Here is a 23,906-nt window from a genome sequence, read left to right as displayed (position 1 = left end):
TAATGTGTATGTGTTTTCAATAAGGTACATAAACGACAGTTGTGATTCATCAAACTCTCTCTATATCTTATCTCTTTGAAATGGCTGGTTGACCTATTCAACATAATATAAGCCGGTGATGCAGAAATGGCAGTAAGAATGGTCAGGAATGTTCATTTATTCACACATTGGCTCTTCTTACGATTGATATATAAGACGTGTTGTGTTTTGAGACGCGATGGTTTGTCATTTGTAAAAAGTGTCTCCAGAAAAAACACTCTAAAACCCATGGCACACAAATCAAACATTATAATGTGTGATTGGTGTGCCATGGGCTTAACCCCGCCCCAAACACACTGGAGAGAAGGTGACTCAGTAGAATTTATGAATGGAGTCATTTAGTTCATGTGTAAAAAGCTGCAAACACTCACCGTTTCAAATAACTCCTCCATCAACTCGTTCACCTCCTTCTCTGTGGGAGAGAGAGAGAGATGTCAGGAAAAACACTGTGTGTGTGTGTGTGTGTGTGTGTGTGTGTGTGTGTGTGTGTGTGTGTGTGTGTGTGTGTGTGTGTGTGTGTGCGTGCGTGCGTGCGTGCGTGCGTGTGTGTGTGTGTGTACTGACTGGGGATGCGGACAGCCTTGTCGTCACGGTAATCCTCCTTGTCCGGCTCGTCGATTTCGGCCAGGAAGTTATACTCTGGGTCGTCTTCATCATCACACTCCTCTGGTAGAGACACAGAAAGAGAGAGAGAAGAGAGAGAGACAGAAAGAGTAAGAGAGAGAGAGTGAGAGATTGTAATGAGGTGATCATCGACTGTATAAAAAGACGGAGACTCATTGTTTTGAAGCCTTGAGTTTCACATTTTCACCAGAGAGAGACAATCAACTATTCACCTTATTCACCACGCCCACTTTTTCTCTCTTCCGCGTTCAACGCAACGTATTTGTTCTTCCGGTTCAACGCTAGTTGGCGGCTATTTTCAAAATAAAACGTCAGTATGAATGAAGTTTGGCAACATTCAGAATTAAGCTACACTGCGGCCAACTTCAGTTACATGTTCATAACGTTACTGCTGTGAGGAGCCGATGACTGTACCCGGTCGGCATTTAACGTTAGTTACAAAAGAACGTCGACAGTGTTTTCTCACTGCCAGTGGTAGGGTTTGATCATTAGATAGCTAGTCCGACCGGTGTGAGCACAGTCAGCGCTCCCGGTCCTCGCTGCTCGTTAAGGATTTCCAATAGGCGTTATTCTGATAAACTGGTCACATATATGTTACTTTCTCACCCGACAAATATTAAAACTTCAAAACAGTTTGGGGGTTTTTTAGCTTGAAAACAGCTTTTTGGCAAGTCTAAATGACTGCGGTAGGCGTACTCTACTTCCGTGTTTAAAACCGGAAAGACGATTACGAAATGACGTCTGCAGAAGCGTCCTTGTATGGGCAAAGAATAAGGTGAATAAGACAGTTCAACTTCCAGTCACTTCCTGTACCATTTCATACTATGGGCGGAGCCTGGAATGAGTAATCCATCCATAATCCATCATCTATGTTTTGACTGGCGCCATGTTGGTTTTTTGGATCCAGAAGCAGCTAGCATGAGCTAGCATGAGAGCAGCTAGCATGAGAGCAGGAGTTTCCCACAGAACCACAGGACCGCCTGCTATTGACCCAATCACCGTGACATCACTGTAACAAAAGTCACTTCCGGGTAGACACCTGCCAATTGATTTGAATGGTGGAGATATCATAAACTTGTTTATTGTTTATTTTTGTTGTCGTTTTCAGTCATAATTGTAGAGCCATATGAAATCTGTTTTTTTTTAGGGTCGTTTTTATATGACTTGTCTCTCTCTCTCAGCCTCTTCGCCATGTTTCTCAAAGTGAAAACCAAGTTGTGAGGTGACGTAAGGGCCCTCAACACCCCAATCCAAAACAGAATAATTTCTCTATGCCTATTTTACAATTATGAAATAATTTAGGTTACTGCAATAATTAGATCTACTTTTGATTTTCATAATCAGGTCCACTTTACAAATTTCAGACAAATTATGGACAATTCTGCAATATTCCATGTTTTCCAGTTAATTAGATTTGTATTACCAAATTTCATGAATCCGTCCATATTTTTTTCAGTTTTGCGGAAATCATATGGCCCCTACGTAATTATAATGTTAAATACATAACCTAGTTAAACACGGTGGTCCGACCTATCCGACGTTTGGTTATGCTTATTTTATATACTGTGTTGATCAACAGTGACATCTCACCGCCGGTCGGACTAGCTGCTAGATGTTAGTGAACTCAAGCTGTTTTTACTCTGTGGCCCAACAGGTCAATTAGGTCTCCAAACTAATGTTAGTGCATGTGTTGTTCATTAACACATTGACTGCCAGCCGTTTTTTTCTTGCTGTAGGTAGCTTCTGCCAAGCCGTTTTTTGAGGATTGTGGCTCATTTTACAAGCGCCGAGGATTATTTTCTGCTTGGAGTTTGTGAACATACAATATCTCAAAAGTACTAATAGAATGTGTACTTTCTCTGTCTAAAAGAGTTAGTTTGTAGAGTTAGTAGTTATGTAAGCATTATCAGTTGAATACAGCATGGTTTTAGCATCAGAAAAAATATTCAGAGATAAACGGCTTTTTGTGAAATTCGATAGAGCTGTCACTTTAACCATTCATTTTTGGCTCTCTCTCTCTCTCTCTCTCCCTCCCCCTCTCGCTCTCTCTCTCTCTCTCTCTCTCCCTTCCCCTCGCTCTCCCTCCCTCTCTCTCTCTCTCTCTCTCTCTCTCCCTCCCTCTCGCTCTCCCTCCCTCTCTCTCTCTCCCTCTCGGGAGGGAGACGCACTAGGTTTAATCCTAGTGAGAGGGGGAGAGGGAGAGAGAGAGAGAGAGAGAGAGAGGGAGGGAGGGAGAGAGAGAGAGCGAGAGAGAGAGAGAGAGAGAGAGGGAGAGAGCGAGAGGCAGAGTTGCTTCAACTCCTCCCTCTTCTTGGGTGCAGCGGCCGTCACAGTCTCAGTGCTTTTGCTGCTCTCCTGTGCCTGTCTGCAGGCTGCTGTTTGAGGAAGTCGGCATGGACTCGCTCGCTTCTTGGGAGTTTTGGTTGAGAGAAGCTTTTGCGATTCTGGTCATATTTATGCTGCGTGTTTCAAAGTGTGTTCCACCTGTAATGTATTATGTAAATTTGCAATCCCGCATCGCCAGCAATCAGCGCGAAAACGAGAGCGTTTTCCCCCAACCATTTTCATGAGAATGTAATACTGTAAAATCGCCTCGCCATTTCCTTGAATGGCTTGCTCCCTTTTTCTTTGATTTCGCTCGTCTGGGGGAGCACTGTCAACACTTAGTGGGTCGGTAAAATAGATTATACACATTCAATACCTCCAATACTTGTATAGGAGACGTAAAAGGGATTGATCAACGCCCCACCGTCAAAAAAAAAAAAACGATTTTTTTGACGTATCCATACGTCGCTGGCAGTCAACGGTTGGATTCTGCTTGACGTATCAGTACGTCGTTGGCAGTTAACGTGTTAATGGCAGCAGGGTTCCTACAGCTTTTTAACCGTCTCATTCAAGCACTTTCAGAGCAATGAGAGCAGATGGTCGCCCTCATGACGCGGAGTGGAGCGGAGCTGAACAGTAAAGCGGTCCTTTTCATTTCGGGGCCCATGTCAGTCCATCCAGCTCCGGTCCACTCCGTGTCTTGTGTGAGATGCCAGGAGACAATGAGTATCACGACAGCATCATCTCATTCCAGGTATTGAAAGATTGTTGGTTTACATGAGTGATTGTAATGTGCAGATGAAACACCAGATAATGTTGAAAGTCAAAGTCAAGCACGTTTCAAGGAGGATATTCAAATTCAATCATATTCCTAACCTTGAAAACATGACTGTTAAAATCAAGCATTTTCCAACTTTCAAGACTTTGGCCCAATCCCAATTCTTTTCTTAACCCTCAATCTTAACCCTCAAGCTCAACCCTCAATCTTAGTAGCCCTCAAAACTAAGTGTTAAGGGCTATCTTGCGACTTTAAAATGGGACAGCCCTTAAAGGCAGATACGTCTTCAGACTGTGGGGGGCAGCAATATGCCAAAGCTCCGTCCAGTCTGTCAATTCAAAAGGAGACGAAAAAAGCATCCTTACAAATATTTCCTTGATAATATAGATGTAGAAATTACGATAACCATTGTATTAGCTTAGTTTAATGTCATTTTATGGATTTCCGTTTTGGAATCCTAACAACAATTGTTGTTGCTAACTATCGATAGTCAGTAGCCGACTAGCCGTGCTGGTCAAGCCATATTATTATTATTATATTATAACATTGTTAACGTTGTTACGAAATGCCATAATTCTCGGTGGTAATGTCGTTGTTGAGTTGTTTTTTATCAAGATACAGCCTACGTGTAATGCAACGCACCACAAAACAAGTGGGGCTAGAATGACCGTGCTTTCCGACGTGAGGGCTGGCTTGACTGCAGTGTTTAACTGCAGTCAAGCCAGCCCTCACGTCGGAAAGCACGGTCATTCTAGCACCCACTCGTTAGCAACAACATTGTTGTTAGGATTCCAAAACGGAAATCCATAAAATGACATTAAACTAAGCTAATACAATGGTTATCGTAATTTTTACATCGCTATTAACAAGGAAATACTTAACTTTGTCGGGCTACTTTTTTCCTCCGTTCGCCGCCATCTTCCATCTGAATGGATCTAGCTGATGACACGCAAGGGATTCTGGGATCGCACTCACCGCCAAGGGTGGTACTGGAAAATCTTAAAACTGAGGGCCGTATCACGCTCAAACTCGACCCTTAACTTAACAAAGTGAGAATCGGGACAGCACTAGCACTTCGCGGGAGTGCGCATTTTTGAGACTGAGGGTTAAGATTTAGGGTTAAGATAGGAATTGGGATTGGCCCTTTGTATGAACCCTGTAATGAGATATGAAAGCATCAAACATGTGTTTTAGACTTAAAGGCCCCCTTCAGTGTATTTGATCATTCTTAACACATTCACTGCCAGCCGTTTTTTCAATACTGTAGTTTAGGGGTGCACCGATCACGTTTTTTTGCCACCGATCACCGATTGCCGATCACCTATGAGAAATATCTGCCCAACCGATCATCGACCGATCACCGATTACCGATCACCGATCACCGATATATATATATATATATTTATTTATTTATTTTGTAAGCAGCTATAGCAGTCTATTATAGAACAGTTTCCATTTTACATATAGGCCTACATTTAATGCATCAAATTGAAAGTGCAGCACATTTTCTTTTTTTTCTACATCAATATTTTATATTTTGTAGGCTAAAGGAAACCGCCAACATGATTTTTTGTGTGTGAGATAATTGGAGCACAAGACTGTGTTGAACTAAATGGCTAGTAGTTCAGTCCAGTTCCCTCAGTTCAGTTTATAAAAGAACAAAACTCATTCCACTTCGGGATTTCCATGTTACCAGTTCAATGCAGTTCAGTTCACTCAACAAAAATACTAAATTTTCCGGGATTTCCCTGTTACACAAGAAAAATAACTTCGACCCAAGTTAACTATTTTATCGATTAAGCTAAAGCGGCTAAAGCTAACCGGAGCTATTAACGTTAGGAGGATACACGCAAATATGGATCAAACACGGACTTAACAGCATGCAAATGCCTCGGTAGGCGGGAGGACTGGAGGTAACTTCTCTCTGCTGAGTCTGCTCATCACCAGCTGATGTGTGTGATTCAAAGACGCAAGGGGTGTGTTGACAGTCTGGTGTGGTGTGTGGACAAAAAATGTGCCTCGCGACCTGCTTTGAGCACTGAGCCACTACGCTCTATCAGCCACTACTGTAAAACACCCTCCCTCGCTCCGGGGGAAAAATGTCGGCGATTGAGCCAGAAACACAGTCTGAATGAAATTGAATGTAACGTTCCCAATTCTATGTATTACATTCTAAAAACTTAACGGCAACATTTTGGAAGGCTAAGCCACACAACCAGCTCGTTGTAATCTAACATCATGCTTCAAAAGATGGAGAACTGGCTGTGTTACGACGATGAGGATGCAAAACATGTAATTTGCATGTTTCGTTCCACCCATGTTTCGTCCGCGCTGCCAAATTCAATGGAATGAAACGAATCTTGTAGCCTTGGACGTAGTGAAGTGTTTTTGATTGATTTGTTCATCGGACTAAAAACGGTCTCCGCTGATAAGACACGGAGATCTCTGTTACAGGCAGGCGCTACGCCTCCTCCTGACCAGTTTTAAACATTAAAACACCTGCGGCTTAGTCCAGTGCGGCTTATGTAACAATCATTCAATTTAGCTGGGCTTATATTCAGGTGCGCCTTATAGTATGGAAAGTAGGCTGACGAAAGCAAAGCGTGTGCTTTGCAACACAATGATATAAACGTTAGAGCACAATATGAAAGTTAAACGATGGACATTGAAGACATGAAAATGGGCTGCCTCATGTTTCTCACGTGCAGCATGATCGGCTATGCGATCGCGACAATAAAGGAATATCGGAAACAGCAGATCACATATTTGAGGTCCAAATCGGCCGATACAGATTGCGTGCCGATCGATCGGTGCACCCCTACTGTAGTTAGCTTCTGCCAAGGTTTTTTTTTGAGGATTCTGGCTCATCTTTCAAGAGCCGAGGATTCTTTTCTGTTAGGATTTTGTGAACACAAAATATCTCAAAAGAACTAATAGAATGTGTGCTTTCTCTGTCTAAAAGAGTTAGTTTGTAGAGTTAGTAGTTATGTAAGCATTAGCAGTTGAATACAGCATGGTTTCAGCGTCTGAAAATTTAAGCTGAGATAAACGGCTTTTTGTGAAATTCGATAGAACAGTCACTTTAACCATTCATTTTTGGCATCAGTAAGACGTCAGACATCTAAACAATAGTTTTGAACAGTAATTTCCTCCATAACAGCAGGAAACCCCCCTCTCCTTCAAACTCCTCCCTCCGTGGGCGTTCTCCTCCGCCCTCCTTGGCTCTGCAGCGGGTCTGTCACAAGCGAGTTGCTGCTGCCTGGCTGCTGCCTGGCTGCCCCTCGTCGGGGCGAGTCTGGATGGGGCTTGCTCGTTTCTTGGGGTTTCGGTTGAGAGCTCTGATGAAGCTCTTGCAATTCTGGGCTTATTTATGCTGCGTGTTTCAAAGTGTGCACCCAGTCTATTCTTGGAACCCCCCACCGTTGTGCGCCACCGCTGTGCGTCAGCGCGAAAGCGAAAGCGTTTTCGCCAATCCATTTTACAGTATGAGAACGGTTTCCTCGCACTTTCCCCTGCAGTTTTGGCTCGGCTCTTTCTACTCTGGAGAGCACTGTCGCCACTCAGTGGGTCGGTAAAATAGATTATACACATTCAATACCTCCAATATTTGTATAGGAGACGTAAAAGGGTTAGATCCACGTCCCACCGTCAAATTTTTTTTTTTTTTTTTAAGACGAGATATCTCGTCAACGGCAGTCAACCGTTGGATTTTTTAAGACGAGATATCTCGTCAACGGCAGTGAACGTGTTAAGATATTTCATGTGTTGCTGGGTCACTGCTCACCACTGTATTTGGTAACAATTGACAAATAACGTTATTTTGGGCTCAAAGTCCTAAAAATAAGCTGTTGGTAAAAACGAGTGATGACGTCACGTCAGACATTGCAGTGGTCTGACGACCAGTGTTGGGCAAGTTACTTTCAAAATGTAATATACTACATATTACTAGTTACTTTCATTTGAAAGTAATAAGTTACTTTACAATATTACTTTCTGTGTAGAGTAACTCGTTACTTATTACACTACTTTAGCATTACTTTTACCAAAACAACAGCAGAATGACATCGCTGCCCTGCCGGAACCATCCCGAAAAAATATTTCAATCGCCTTGAAGTCAGTGTAAAGAATCCAAAATTCTAAATGTTATTCTTTTCCTTTGTTATTGTCATCTATAGTGGTTATTTGCATAAAAAACACACAGTTTGATTAGGAAATGATTGTATCTTTTTTAAATATGTGCTTTGATTTAATAAAATGTAACTCAATTTGTAACTTGAGTTACTTTACAAAGTAACTGGTATAATATTACTGAAATCCTATAAGTAATCAGTTATATTACTGAGTTACTGCCAAAAGTAATATATTACATGTAATATGTTACTTTTGTAATGAGTTACCCCCAACACTGCTGACGACTGATGTATGATATTCAGATAATACAGTACAGTACACGGTAAATAGCTAGCATTAGCCTCTGGCATTAGCTAGCTGTTTACAGGGTCTTCTGCGAGCTTAAATTAAAACATTTCCAGCCGGCTATTTCCTTACTGTCACAATAAGCACAATATTGCAATGCGGTGCTATAGACAAGCTAACCACGCCACAACCGTGCTGTCTTATTATGTGTAATTCAGAGGTGTTCAGTGTTACTTTCAAAATGTAATATACTACATATTACTAGTTACTTTCAAAATGTAATATACTACATATTACTAGTTACTTTCAAAATGTAATATACTACTTATTACTAGTTACTTTCAAAATGTAATATACTACATATTACTAGTTACTTTCAAAATGTAATATACTACATATTACTAGTTACTTTCAAAATGTAATATAGTACTTATTACTAGTTACTTTCAAAATGTAATATACTACATATTACTATTTACTTTCAAAATGTAATATACTACTTATTACTAGTTACTTTCAAAATGTAATATACTACATATTACTATTTACTTTCAAAATGTAATATACTACTTATTACTATTTACTTTCAAAATGTAATATACTACATATTACTATTTACTTTCAAAATGTAATATACTACATATTACTATTTACTTTCAAAATGTAATATACTACATATTACTAGTTACTTTCATTAGTCTTCTTTTTGCAGCCAGTGGAGTCGCCGCCTGCTGGCATATTAGAAAGCATGCAGGTTTCAGGCACTTCCGCATTGCCTTCACTTTTCACAAATGGAGCTACCCCCTTGTGGATGACAGAGCCTCATGCGCGCACACACACACACACACACACACACACACACACACACACACACACACACACACACACACACACACACACACACACACCTTCCTCCAATCACCTTCGTTCTCCACGTCCGAGGTCATCAGGCCTCTCAGCCAGTCGGTCCAGTCCCTGTCCTCGGGGGCGGAGCTTGAGTCGTACATGTCGGGCGTGATGTCAGGGGCTCTAAGCTCCGCCTCCAGCTGGCCCAGCGGGACGTCCCGGAGAGGACGCTTTGACCGCGTCCGGGTCGCCATCACACCCACCTGATCTGCTGGCAGAGGCTGAGAGAGACCGAGAGAAAGGGAGAGCGTGAGAGACAGACAGAGAGATACAGTGACACACACACACACAAGCCGTTTTCACACATGCGTACAGTAGAGAGCTGCAAACCCGAGGGTACCCTCGCGGGCCCCTCGGGCCTGCCAATACGGGCCAAGGCCGGGCTCGTTTTTTATTTTTTTTTAATTAATAGGTCCGGGCCGGGCCGGGGTCGGGCCGTTTTTCAATAATTAAATAAAATAACGTTGTATTACTCGCTTGATTTTACACAGCAGAGCAGTCACACAAAGAGGAGGAGCGCACACTGCACAGACACTCGCCCAGGCAGCCACAGCCACACACACACAGACACACACACCCTCACCGTGACGTTAGTCTGCCACTCCAGTCCACAATCCACCGTTCAGTCAGCATGCTGTCACTGTCAGCGTAAAAAACAACAAAACAAGCCGCGTGTGTCCGTGTCCGTGTCGTGAGAGAGAGAAATAAGATCGATGGACATAAAACAAAGTTTGCGAGGGGAGAGTTAAACAGTCCCCACTGCAGTAGGGAAAGCTCATTTCAACCTGTTCAAAACGAACCCATCTACCATACATTGTGAGGACACTAATGTGACGTTATTCAATGCAGCTATAAACGGTAAGTCTGCTGTTTTAATTTCGATATGCTTGAGTGACATAATGTTTCAGTTTGTGGGCATTGTTGCTGTTGGCAATTAAACGATCTAACGTTCTCTTTCTCGAGACAATATGTCTGGATTTTGATAGGCCACGGTAGCATGTGTGAGAGGGGGAGAGAGAGACAGAGAGAAAGCTGCAGTGTTTGTCTTTATAGGCAACACAGTCTAGCAACGTTTTGGACCAACAAGTTCAGCAGCGCGGCAGCATGCACAGAGAGGGAGAGAGAGATGTGTCGTCATATCGTGATATTGATGTCGGGCCTCGCAACGGGCTCGGGCCAATTAATTTCATGACTCATCCAGGGCGGGTCGGGCACGGGCCTGCATGTCACGGGCCGGGGAGGGCTCGGGCCGAGATTTCAGGCCTGCGCAGCTCTCTAGTGTACAGGAACATTGCCTGTAAATCAATAACGGCTATTTCCCGGAATTTCCCTTCACACCTGAGGGATCACATGTGTAAAAATAACCGTGAAAGAAGCTGTATTTTGGCAAAACTCCGATGGTGAAATAAGTTTGCTTGTCACACAATAAATCACACTTGTTTGACTTAAGAGGGCATGTATGTTGTATCCTTCACATTCGCTAACCAGTCTTTGAACTGAAATCTTTGAAGAAGTTGGGATCCCTGTCGGAGAGAAATAGCCTGGTTCGATGTTTATCCGTTCACCGGCGTCGCGTTGAAGACTGGCTTCGTTTGATGTGTCCAGGGGCTTGCCTTCGCTGTCGGCAACGTAAGCAAAATACTTCCACATTTCGCTTCGTGCATCTGCTTTCTCTACAAGCGTTGGGCGGCTTGCAAGACTCTCAGAACAAGCCGCTGCCATTTTCGCTGTCTGTGTCCCTGTCGGGCTGCTGACTGAGGAGGAGGACTGAAGGACTGGCCAGAGAGCGAGCAGAGAGGGGAGGGGGGGAAATCGGCCCGCCCACACATGAAGCAGACATACCGCTCTTATTACAAGGTTAGAAGTGGTCAAATGTCCGCGATGACGGGGACGCGCTTATACCCGGAAAACAACTTTCACACATGAAGGCATTTGTGGACATTTCCAATGATAAATTGTTATAGAATAGTACATATTGATTGTGAAGGAACATAATGTGGATTATGAAACTGTCACTACTGACTGACCAGATGTCTGAGATATTAGGGGCGTAAGGGGCTAATAATAGCCTTTGTCATGGAAAGCGTTTGGGTCGCAGAAGGTCAACGTGTTGATGCCAATAGCTAGCCTACTCGAGGAGTGCACGTGGGGATGACCATGGTCTGAGGATATTGTTAGATATTATTAGCAGCAGCCAATCAAATACAACACCATGTGTAGAAGCATAGGCTGCTTGAGAAAGGTATATAAGTCCCTGTGTCACAGGTAATAATAAGCATTCTAACCATGGGCGAAGCTATGTAGGAAGCTAGCATATTATGGGGCTTAGCTTATTAGCATATCTGAACTAACCTCATTAGCATATGAGTAAATGCATAACTTGTAAACTGTAAATGATCGAATAAACGTTCAGGTATTTGCAACACTGTCTGACCTTATTTAGGCATAGCATTTAGCCTATTGTAGGAATCGACGACAAATTGGCGAGCCAGGACCAGGATGGACAAGGCAAGAGAGACCGTGTCAGCATTTTTTCCGCGGGTCTGGGACAGAACCGCCTAACCAGGTAAGCCTTTGCTTAAAGACTTACCATGGGCTGTTTTGTTTCAGGCTTGGCTGAGAAAAGGCGTGACCGATCAATCTTAAAAAAGCCTTCCCACGAAAAAACCTAAAGGAATGTTGCATAGTAAAAACCTGATGTTTTAAACACCATAAGTTTCCCCCCCCCATATCATCTCCCCAGACAAGCAGCAGGCTGAAATGACTCGTGATACATTAGACAGCCCCCTCTCCCTCTCCCCTCTCTCAAACATAATCTGCCTTTTTCCCTGCTTGGTCTGAAAATAATCCTGAACTATGACTAAATGAAGGCCTGCTTGTTTAAAGAATGTTGAAATAACGAAAAGTTGGCTAAAAAGCCAATTTGGCCACTGGCTCTTGGTAAGTATGCCCATGTGGTCATTAAAAATGTCTTGTAAGTAGACATCTGTGGCTAAAAATGCATAGTTTAACAAGGCTGATGACATGACCCCCCACCTTAAATGCGCTGTCATGCCCCCACCCCCGTCCTCTCAGACTGTTGGCTGTGCCATGCCAGACAGTGAAAAAATGTAACACCCCCCCCCTCCCGAAGTTGTGTGGACTTTACTATGTTACTTGAATGCAACACAGGCGGTGACAGCCAATGACATGCACGGAAAAAACTAATGTGTGTGTGTGTGTCTCTGACCCTGTGTCATTGTCAAAGGGTGTGAGAAAGAAGCACAGAGAGAAAGAGAAACTGCTCGTTTATATATATTTCCTCCGTCTTGCTGCTACTCTGGGAATGCACGCGAGAACTGCTGTATTAACCCACTCTGCTATGACGTGTTGCGGTCTCTGCTCTTCTCGGCTCAGCTGCCTTTCCCTCAGAGTGTGTGTGTGCTGCCAGCCCCCTCCTTAGTCAGTGTGCTGCCAGGCTCCTCGCTGGACATCTGCTTTCTCTCATCTGATGAGAGAGAATAAAGCAACGCGAAAAAGAGGATCTAGATCTAATTTCTCGTTTTGGAAATCGTAAAAAATCACATCATAGGCATGTCTTACGAAGTTGGTGCGAAAAAACAACGTTTATGTAGGAAAATAGGAAATCTATTTTCTTAATTTCTCCAGTACCAATAAGAGAACAGTTAACATGAAAGCTTATTGATCCTCTGGTATCTCGAAATCCGTTCTTCCCCTTCGGTCGAAACGGTGTGTGTCTGATGTATGTGCGTGTTAGAAGCCCCCGTGTGCCCCCTGAGTAAAAAGTAAAATGTGGCGTCAGGGTCTAAGTTTAGGGTGTTTGAGAAAAAATGAGAAAACAGGTTGGATCAAATGTCTTCAGTTCCATTGTCTTTGCATGACCATCTAAAAATAGCAGGACAGGGTGGGTGTTTGAATGATGTAATAAGTTTGGAATAAATGCCCCCCTCCCCATTTTCTCTCTCTAAGTCAGACTAATATGAAAAATAGTCTCAAAAGAACGGGATTTTCAGAATTATCTAAGCCTGCAAGGAAAGAAAAATGAGGCCATTAGAGGAAGGTTTTTGAAATGTGCCGAGTTAAAATAGACGTGTAAAAAATGATGACCTGAGAAATGGATCAATGATATGATCCCCCACTGCTGTGGAGCAGAGTCAGTGGTACACCGGCCCGGTGTCATGTTACAGCAGCCTAGCGAGAGGCTGTGAACAAGCATATGACAAGCACATAGCATGATTAAGAAAATAGACACGCATGATCGCATGAAAAAAAAGCATTGGGACAGGACAAAATCATTAAGCTGACATATAGCGCATGATGATGTTTAAATGCTGCTGTATGTGAAGTAATTACGACGAGTCTATTAACGGTACGGCTGTGTTGGAAAATGATGTGCTATGTAATGTTTGAATCATTATAATGCGGATGAGGAATGGTGAAATTCCTTTCTCTAACAGCTACATTGTATTGGGAACAGGTTGATTTGGATTCTAAGAAAAAGGTGCAAGCCCCCTTTTCCCCCCCCAGGCCAACACATACTAATAATGTAAACTCTGGTAGGTCTGTCTATTCAAAAATAGCTATGTAAATTGTTGTTTGCACTGTTGAAAGAAAATTCTTGAATAAGTAGGCTACATGCCGATGTAAAGATAAATTAGACTATCTCAAAATGTCATTTGCACTACTGTTTATTGTTTTTATGTTGAACCTTATCCATAGCGTAAAAATAGCAAAAAACTGGTCAAAACCAGGTCTGTGTGTTTGATTGTATCGATGGGTAGCCTAAATGGCTGAAGCCAAAAGCCATTGTTTAGAACCAAAAACCCCAAAGTCAATGTAGTAATATTATACTGGTGTCACGTTGAAAAGGTGGTGTTAAATGCCCCCCCTCCCCTCAGACTGTGAGCTGACTGGAAAAGGTGACTGAGATTTACAGCGCCCCTTGTCACAGGTTAACTTCCCCCCCCTTGTCAAAGGCTCCATAAAAATGCTGCTGTGTTTATGTTTTGATGAAGCTTGGTAGGGTTTGCAGTTGTAACATTCCATATAAAGAAGCATGTCATGCTTGTTAATTTGCACCTGTGCTCACCATAATGAGCAAAATGCTTGGATAACAATAGCCCCAACTGCAACTAACTAAATAGTTGTACAGTAAATATTAAAATGTATAGGAATCGTGCTTGACAGTAGCCTAACCCGGCCCCCCCCTTCCATGTCCTCTGATTCCTTGAGGGTGTGTGGTGGGTGAAAGTTGTCTTGACCTCTGTGTGCTGTAAAGCACTGTCACAGTGAGTGTGATTGATATATTAACAGACACCTGCTTGGTTACAAATGTGGCAGGCCATTTGTTTTGTCGTATTCAGACGCTTCAGTTGAAATTAAAAAATGTTTTTTGGCATTAATGATAAAAACAACTCCTTTATGGACTCGTATTTTTTGTCCACCGCAAAATGTGCTTTTGCCTTGTAGGCTGGATTACCCTTGGAAAAGAGACCCCAGCGATTTTTGTGCACAATAGGCCCCCATCTGAGTGGGTTTAAATGCAAGCCACCTGTACTGACAGTGACACTGATCCAGTGGCGGCTCTAGGCATAGACCGGCGTGTGAGCCCCCGCCCCTATACTGCTTAAAGCAATCATATAGTTCGTAACACCGGTGTAGGTATGATTTTAACATTGGTAGGGTCACACCCCGAGACATTTTGCATTTATGATGGATTTCTGACCGCCCCCTTTTCAGGTCATCTATAGGCTTGATTCATACATAGTCAACATGACTATGAGTGTTTAATACACAGATACAAGGCTGCAGCACATTGATGAATCTTACTACATCCTCTATAAGTTAGTTGTGTGTCATGATTAATTACTAGTACCACTACTATTACTACTATTATTGTTGATCGACTCTGCAAAAGAGCAATTCAAAAATACATTCCCTGAGTTATTACATTTTGAAGTTTGACAAAAAGTTCTTAATGTCCCCAGTAGCAAGACCTTTTATGGGGCCATCTTTCCAAACATCACACACACACCATCATCCATGACATCATGCCTGGTCACCTAGTTACTAAGCACTAGGCAGAACTCAATAAATAACAGAACAGGTATGAATGTGTATGAAAGTACTAGCATTAAGCACATGAGAGTATGAACTGACTAGTTACTATGAATGGCCATCACTCTTCTTCACAGGAAAACGTGCGGCGTGGTAACAGGCTACAAACACAATTGTTTGATGCATGACAACACGACGCTGTAACAGCTATTAGGTCACTCTAACCATTTGCAGGCCGACTAATTGGTAAGTCACTGCAAACCTCTGTGGGACTGACTAATGTGTGGTGTGCACACATTAGTGTGCATTTAACTTAACTTAACTTAACTACAATCTCTGACCCCATTAGTAATGTTGGAATGATATGCTGGGAGCGGATGCGTCCTGTTCCTTGTGCCTGTAATGCGCACAGCGCATTGTGAAATTAATATACAGTCGAGCTCTGTAGATATGGCACTTTAAGTTGTAATATTTTTTCCCCTGGATAACAAATGAAGCTGTGTGTCCTGTCTATGACAATAGATCTATAATATGAACAACCTGTCCGGCTAATGACGGCTTAAGACTGTCTGACACAGCTGTCAATCATCCATCCCACATTATCAATACCTCTCAGCAGAGTTGTAGGCTACGTTGCCCCTCCCTTGTCCCTGGGAAAGTCACCAGGCACGCTGCTGGCTTTGTGTGCTTTGCGCTGCTAGTGTGTGTGATTCTGGCATCGTCTGATGGAAATAGATCAATCAAATGTTTTCCAGTTATTTTTAGGCTGCAAACTCGTTTTAACATGTAAATCGGAGTGTTTTTTGACAAGAATAAAGTAACATTGACGCTACGTTAGGTCAGAGTGCTGCTGCTGCTGCTTTACCCCCCCCCTCCGGGGCTCGTGCATGAGCATAAGAGAGGGTGCTTCCAAGTCAGACTGATAATAAAACATAGGGGCAAAAGGTAAATACGGGTTCTGCAGTAAATAAGAAAATCTTGGTGTCAAAATTTTGAATAACAAGACCGATTGTTAAAATGCATTTTCTTCAGTTTATCCAACTGCAATATTAATTGAAAATAGTCACGCTATTAATAAGCAAAGTGGTGTGTATGTGAGTGTATGTGAGTGTATGTGAGTGTATGTGTGTATATGTGTGTGTGTGCTCAATCTAGTGGAGACTTGGGCATATTATCAAGATAAAGCTGTGGACTTATACCTTTAACAAACTAACACCGACCCACTATAGTAACAAGAGAATGAAGGGTTTCCCTCCGCTTACACTTGTGTGAAAATGGGTACGGTGCGCCCATCCCCTCGAACCCCACAGTGACTTTGGGTCATATATCCTACAAGCCAACGTGCACCATCAGCGGAGGAGTGATGTTATCTGGGACACCATAGCTTGGTGTTGCTCAAGAGCAGTAGCCAAATGGCATGAAGAAAAGAAGAAGTTAGAGGTTATTGCATTATGATGTTGTAATTCACTTGATAACCTCACCCCCGGGCTCTCAAAAGGAGAATACTGAAACAAACATGCTCATCCGTGCATCCTCCAAAACAAACAGAGTCTGTTGACGAAATGTCTCGTCCTAGTTTATTCGGTTCCTTGTTCCAGACAGAGAACAGGAAAAAGTCCGCTCTGCAGGTTGCCCAGACATGCCTGCCAATGTATTTTTCGGACACGCAGCGCGACTGGATCAATAAAGCAGCTTCGCTACTGACAACAAGGGCCATTTGATTCAAAAAGAGCGACGCTACACCGTGGATACGCTACTATGGTTTATGGAATAAGAAACTAGTGCCCCAATGCTTTGAGTTGCACTTGCACAGCAGACACCAACGTTACTCAAAAATATATTATGCTATCAGTACACAAATAATCTGTTATCTTGTTATCGTTATCACTGCAATAAAGTGCATGCGCGCATTTTCAATTAAACTAATTCATCTCTCTTACTGATAGACAGACCTCTCCACACTCCACACTTTGCGAGGCAGTGCCTCATATGAATCGCTCATAAGATCGTGGTGTTTTTGCAATGTCAGCGTAGGTAATTAATATGTATATTAACTTTATTACAACTTTGGCATGACAATATCTGCTGCTTTTCCCTAACACAGTGTGGCTGTCACAACAGCCAACTAGAGTCCGCTGCTCTCGCTACAGGCAGGCTGAGGCAGCCTGCTCTGTCCCCCTAGGCTGCGCTGAACAAAGAGCACTGAGGTGAGGTGTCGAAATTTCATCTCTGAGCCCTCTGATAGGCCATTGCTTGATGTGTAACCAATCAGATAGCGCTGTGGGCGGGACATTGCTCCGGATCACACACAAAGGGAATTACTGTGGGAGAGGATTCTTCCAGGTGCAGCAGCCGCAAATTAGTGCATTTTTCTTATTAGATTATGATATTGGCAAACGGCCAATGAAAATGCCCATATAGCCAAATCGGCAAAATGATGAATATCGGCTTTAATAATGGCCAAACCACTCTCTGGTATCTTTATAGAATAAACAATAGCTGAGGCTGGTCACATAGGTCGCATGCTCCTGTTTTGATGCAGCACCCCACCCCCCCCCCCCCCCCCACCCCCCCCCTACTCCTTCCTGTCTCTCTGTACAATGGGGCCTGTTTGTTTGTGGCAGTTTAGTAGTGTTATTACAGGTTATGCGATTGTTATATTTATATTTAAGTTCAACACCCCCCCCATCAAGGGCCCATAAATAGCGAGTCTGCATTATTAGTCTTTATTGAATGTTTGAAACTGCATGTTAAACTATGCATAGGCTAATTGTCCGTCTGTAAAACGATGTTTACACAGGCAAAAGGGAGACAACACGTCCACTTGACTTGCCAAAGCATTTATCCAACAGACGATCCGACTAGTACAAAATGTGACAGTTTAGCGAATGTGATAACGTCAAGTCAAGCGAGTGATTTATTTTTGTTTTGACGAGGCAATTAGAGGCAATGCGCTCATGAGCGCCTAACCTCTGCCAAGGTACCTCCTTGGCTATTGAGTCATGACGGTGTTTAAGAGTGATATGAGGTTGCAAACTGTATAACGTTAACTGTCAAAGAAATCACATACACTAAGTATAAGGAACATCAGATTACTGCACATTACCATGTAAAAGCTTTAATAACACTGAGAATTATTTATTTATTTAGAATAATCCATGATTAATGTTATACTAATTGTCAAAAACTCACCTACATGTATGAACAGAAATGATTCTATTCTGCGCTCTACTGAACACATTTCCTCGTCTCCTATAGTCAAATGAGATGCCAGCAGAATCAGCACCAACTCAGTTGAGGCAGCCTTCCCCAGCTATCTCTGAACACCACATAAAGTATGGTGAAGACTCAAAACATGAATTTTAACTTCCATGTTCTTCTGTCATCCATTATTACACGACTTTTCCTGTTGTTTTAGCTTTTTGTCGAGGTATCGTTAAAGTATCAAGTATCAAGATATTTAGGCAGGTATCGGCATCAAAGTCATAATTTTGGTATCGTGACAACCCTAGTAGGTACCCTCATCGAGTTGTTGAGACTAACGAAGACCTTGGCATTTGGCTGGATACAAACCTAGATACTATGAACCATATCGATGACTTGGCCCAGAAATTCAAGTATACAATTGGTTTCCTTTACAAGTAGAATGAAAGGGAGATACGCACATCCCAGCCTAGTAGGGCGGGTGCAGAACTTACAGTGATAAATGCAAATAATAGAATGCAATTTTATCTTCCTTTACAATTGAAGCATGTTTTTTCTCCCTCTTCCTTACTGACAGGACTGAACACTGCAACGCATGTTTGATTGAAATATACAACCGCCGTGTGTGTGTGTGTGAAAAGTATTACATAAGATAACCCAATTACTCAAAACATAAAGTAGCCCTTACCTAGGTCAGCAGGAAAATGGATGGTGGTAGTTTACAGCTATATTAAATGACTCAATGAAAGAATGGACTTGTTGGACTTTGAGACCTAAACATCTTAGTTCTATGTGACACAAGAGTTGACTTGAACTTGTAATGATATAAAACTGACTTTATCTGTGTAAGAGATGTTTGAGTGAGTGAATGTCGGAATGTTAAAAAGTGACCAATAAGTATCACACCCCACACCCCCCCCTTTTTAACCCCCCTCATTTCAGTTCATTGGGAAAGCTTATATGAAAAAACCAGAGCACGGGCATGTGGAAAAAAGGAAAAATAGGAAATAAGTTGAATAAATATATACCTTGAGCAACCTTGAGTAAAATGTTCGGGAAAACGCCGAGTGCGCGGCACTATTATGGAAAATAGTGTTTAAAAGAAGTTGGAATCTGACAAGCTGCAGCTCAGACAACCTTTTTTCATTAAAAAGACCCTGGTCAGATTCAGCTTTATTGTAAAAATGGTAAAGGTAATTTAGCGCACATTTAGTAAAAGTAAGAAAGGAAATTATGGTTTAAAAAGACATGAATGGAGCTTAGCTCGACTGATGGTTAAAAGGTCTGGTTTGACGATTAATGAATGTAGGACGATAAAAATTGACAACAAGGTGCAAGGCACTATGGTATGAAATCTGATACGCGTCTTGGCATGAGATTCGCGGTCTTTTGTCAGGAAAGTTGCAAATCAGTAAATAAAATTAGTAAGTAAATTATCAAAAGAAAATAGCATACTAATAGTCAGAGGTTTTAAAACAAGAAGTAAAAGCCAAAAATGACTAATGATCAGATATGGAAAGATCAGAGATAAATTAGAATGTTGTCTAAGGCGTTAAAATTAGTCAGGTGCTCAAGGAGAAGAAAAAGGGATAAACTGCCCATTAAAAAGAGTTAATAGAATGCAGAGTTAATCCAAACTTGTCAAACAAGGATTTGAGTGTCAAAAGTGGGGAAGAATTGTGTGAATGTTGTCTGATCAAGAATGGAAGTTTTAAGGAGTGTATGGGCTTAAAATAGGAGTTACTAAACAGAAAATAGTTTGACGTGTCATGGCATTCAGGGAGTGTCTAAAAATATGAACAGCTGTTTAGGGCTTTGAGATCATCGCGTAAGAAGCGACCTGTGTTTCAGAAGTAGTCACCTTATGAAACAATAGAAAATGGAGGATTAGTATTATAGGTATCCTATTAAAAAAAAAAAAAAAAAAAGACTAACAATGATTAATTTCCCTTAAAAATAAATTAACGTGCCTCTCGTTTTCTGTTTCAGGTACAACAAAGGTCATTTGAATCTGAATCTCAGGAATCTCAGGAATAAGGAACAATGTCAGGTTAGGTCATTGACATGTTGAATGTCAATTAAGGAGTAATGGACAAAGGTCAAGAATGAGCTCTTGTGCCTATATTGATTTAATTGTCAAAAGGCCTGGATAAGCGGTGGATGTCACTGATGTCTGTTCTGTGGTACGATCACCGTCTTTGCGGTTAACCAACATAACCGCACACGTAGACCAAAAACGCGTAAGAGGAGCTGACCTAAAGGTCAGTAATGACAATTTACGTTGTGGTACGTGGTCGGAATTGTTTAACAATAACGACATGTGGGAAATGTGTATACATTTTTCGTAGACCAAAGGAGCGGACGAGCGAGTGTTTAGTTAAATAACGAAGAGCCGTCTTTGCAAATGGGAGTGTGTTAATAGGATCAGATGATATGATAAATGAAATATTAACAATGTTTGTCCCTTTTCTTTCTTGAAGGGAAAAAAGGGGAAAGAAGGCCATTAGGACGGGAACTGATGAGTACTAATTATCAACATTACATTATAAATATTACATCATAAATATTGCACTTACATACCAGGAAATATTTGAATATATAGACGACATGCATGACATATTATATGAAATTATACATATATTATAGGTGGTAGTTCATTTTAGATGCTAGAAGTTAAATTCTGTGCAATGTCAATAATCGTGGCTTCCTTAAAAGGCCTTTCCAGTGGTTGGCAAAGTTCAAGAGAGGAATGATTCTTTTTTTTTTTAATTCTCTGATGGGGGTTATCTGTGCTGGCGTGCGTTGCTGGTCACGTGGACAAAACTCTGGAATAAAGAATGTTGTATACATTGACAAAAGGAGGAGCCTTGGGCAAGCTCCAGAACTATGTTGAAGATAATTAAACATTCCTCATAACAATGTACGAATGAATGCCAATTAGTGAAGGGGTGTTTGTGTAAGGACAAAAAAAGTCAAGACAAAATGCACAGTGTCAGTTTGGATTCTTGTTATCTGACAAAATGATTCCTTTACACTGCAATAAACACTTAGGAGGAAAAATGGTCACCAAAACATTTACATCACATCACATGATAGAGGTGTTTCAATTAGGTTAAGTCCAATGGCATTAGTTAGGGGATAGAATGGGAATGTTGCATGTTGGGAAAAAAGAAAATAAGACTTTTGAATCGGATTCTAATAAGTACCTCCCTTTTGAAAATATGGATTGCTAAAAGTTGTCTTATCTGAAGTAATGTTTTCATCTCTGTAAAATAGGATAAAGCGATAACCTCTTGACATTGTTCCAATATATAAATGTATGGGAAAAATGGTGCAAATAAGTATTTAGGCTTATGGAGCTGTCTTCAAGAACCTTGGAATGTGCCAATGAGTAATGGGTAATTGGTTAATTGACTATATTTAAAATGTATCTTCCTGAGCTTGTATAGTTATCTTAAATAATTTTCAACTTTAAGTAATCTACTCTCAAAATAAAATAAGGTTTAAAAGGAGCATGGTTTTTCGGGATTTGAAAGTTTAGTATTTTTGGTGCATTGTGAGACCAATTAAGACTATCTGAAAATAGAACATACTGAACATCGTGGAGTTTAGCATCTTGATAGTTCCGGTGAGTTCTGGTAAGAATGGAATGGATGTTGAATGAATTTTGGAAGAAACTGGTGGCATGGAGTTTAAAATGATTAAAGGAGTATTAGGTCACATGTTTTGATGCGGAAAGAAGGGTTACACATTTGTGATAATTGTCTGTTAAAAATTAACCAACAGTTAGTTTTAAGAAATAAATATTTAAAATCATGGGTTTGTTTTTAGTAATATTTGAGTGGTGTTGACAAATGGTGGTTTTGTCACAGGTGCGTACCGGCCGGCGTACGTGACAATCTATCAATTTGACAGTACTGGCAAATATTAGTTAAATAATGAGTTGAATTTAGTTGCATTAAAATAGGTTACATATTACAAAATTATTAGTTATTATGAAAATTCTCTGATTATGTAATTTTTGTTTCTGTTAAGGAAATGGTGGGCCCCCACAACAGAACCCCCCCTGTGACCTGACCAGAGTGTAAGACCTGCTCTGGAGGGTGATAGCGAAAATTAATGTAGGTTTGAAATACCTTTATAGGTAGTTATTAACGATGACATTGGACTGACCGACATGATGGGTTTTCAGGGTGACGATAGAAGTAATCGTTTTGGTTAGTTTATTTAAGATGATATGTTTACCTTTTGTGAAAAGGTTTAAGTTGTCTTAGACCAGGGACGTCTATAAATGGACAGTTTGGTGACAGTTTGGGTAAAACATCGCAGGAAAACCTTCATTCTTGACCAGGTAAGGAAACTTTGTCTACATTAAGTATCAGATGTAGCTATTGGTAAGGCTACACATTTGAGTCAAAACATTTGCATTCATTTAACTTTAAGTTATGGCTAACTAACGTCACGTGTGTGTTAACACTATAACATGATGTTATTGATGTTGTTACAAAATTAAGGTTTTTACTGTGGTATGGGACAAAATGTTTTCACGAGTTTCCTGTGTTAAGGGAAGCAGTTGCTGGATTTTTAGGTGGTGATGGAACCCTCTGGGGAACCGTTGGTGGAATCATCTGGGATAGATGATAGTGCTGTGTCTGAGAGGGATGAGTCCAAAAGCTCTGGAAAGCTACAGGCTGGCGCCGTCTCAACTGCCTCGTCAGAAACCCAGCTCCAATTGGGGAAAAGAGGTTATGCAGGGGTCAGGAGGTGACGCTGCTAACTGTGCCAGTACGTCACATGTAATGACGCCATCTGGCCCCGTGACAAGGAAAGAAAGGCTGAGAGGGTGGTGACGCAATCGTTTGCCCCCGGTGCAAAAAGAACTTGGATGCCGAAAGACGGCTCGCAATGAAGGCAGTAGTATTGATTCGTCGGCTTCCGCCGTCTGACTTACTGGAGCCCTCTGCTGGTGGGCCTAGGAAGGCTACACGGAAGTCCAGTAGTTCGGAGCTGGCGTGGAGGTTCAAGAAGGAGAAAACGGCGTTGATAGATAGCTCTGACAGCAAGTCATGAATGTTTTCAAATATTTGATGAAAGAGGGAAACTGAGTTACCTTTAAGGCTTAAAAAAAAAAAAAAAGGGGAAGAAGGAGTATTTTATATTATTTTATATTGTATATATTATATATCATTAATATTGGTTTAAGCCATATTGTTTAAATTATTTAAATAAGTGTTTGTTATTTTCTGGGCAATCAGGATTGCTTGACTATTCCCTTGTAACCATTTTTAGTTGAAATACCTTGTGAAAGATGTTTAATTATCAAAGGAGTGAAATGAACTGGCGATAAGGCTGTCTGGTTTATCATTCAATCTGTCTGGTTGATCTTCACTTATAGGTTAGAAAATCGCCATCAGCAAGCTTCTGGGCGTCACATGCAACATCTGGTCTAGATGCTAAGGTTAAAAAGTTTAACATGTTGGTTATATTTAGTTATATGGTGTAATGAAGTTTTTGGGATTTAATCTACAAGGTTGGAAATAGTTTTTGTTTGTTGTCT

The 23,906-nt window shown here is 41.4% G+C and overlaps 2 protein-coding genes across 2 annotated transcripts in view; one reads left to right on the top strand and one right to left on the bottom strand.

The window, feature by feature from the left end:
- Nucleotides 1-23,906, top strand: part of LOC310784780 (class I histocompatibility antigen, F10 alpha chain-like) — a 196,383-nt gene that overhangs the window by 131,907 nt on the left and 40,570 nt on the right. The gene's annotated exons all lie outside the window — the stretch shown is intronic.
- Nucleotides 1-23,906, bottom strand: part of LOC310785681 (GON-4-like protein) — a gene marked incomplete at its 3' end in the record, with an annotated part of 62,858 nt that overhangs the window by 30,746 nt on the left and 8,206 nt on the right. Inside the window, exons 8-10 of the mRNA XM_083646824.1 lie at nt 9,105-9,309; nt 604-705; nt 411-451 (exon numbers count right to left, since the gene is read on the bottom strand). Of these exons, the coding sequence (XP_083502950.1) occupies nt 411-451; nt 604-705; nt 9,105-9,309 (348 nt within the window). The remainder of the gene's footprint in view (nt 1-410; nt 452-603; nt 706-9,104; nt 9,310-23,906) is intronic.

Source organism: Poromitra crassiceps, assembly GCF_964638095.1.
Source record: "Poromitra crassiceps genome assembly, chromosome: 11".
Taxonomy (NCBI): Eukaryota; Metazoa; Chordata; class Actinopteri; order Beryciformes; family Melamphaidae; genus Poromitra; species Poromitra crassiceps.
The sequence above is the reverse complement of the archived record's forward strand: the minus strand, read 5'-3'. Positions and strand labels throughout refer to the sequence as shown.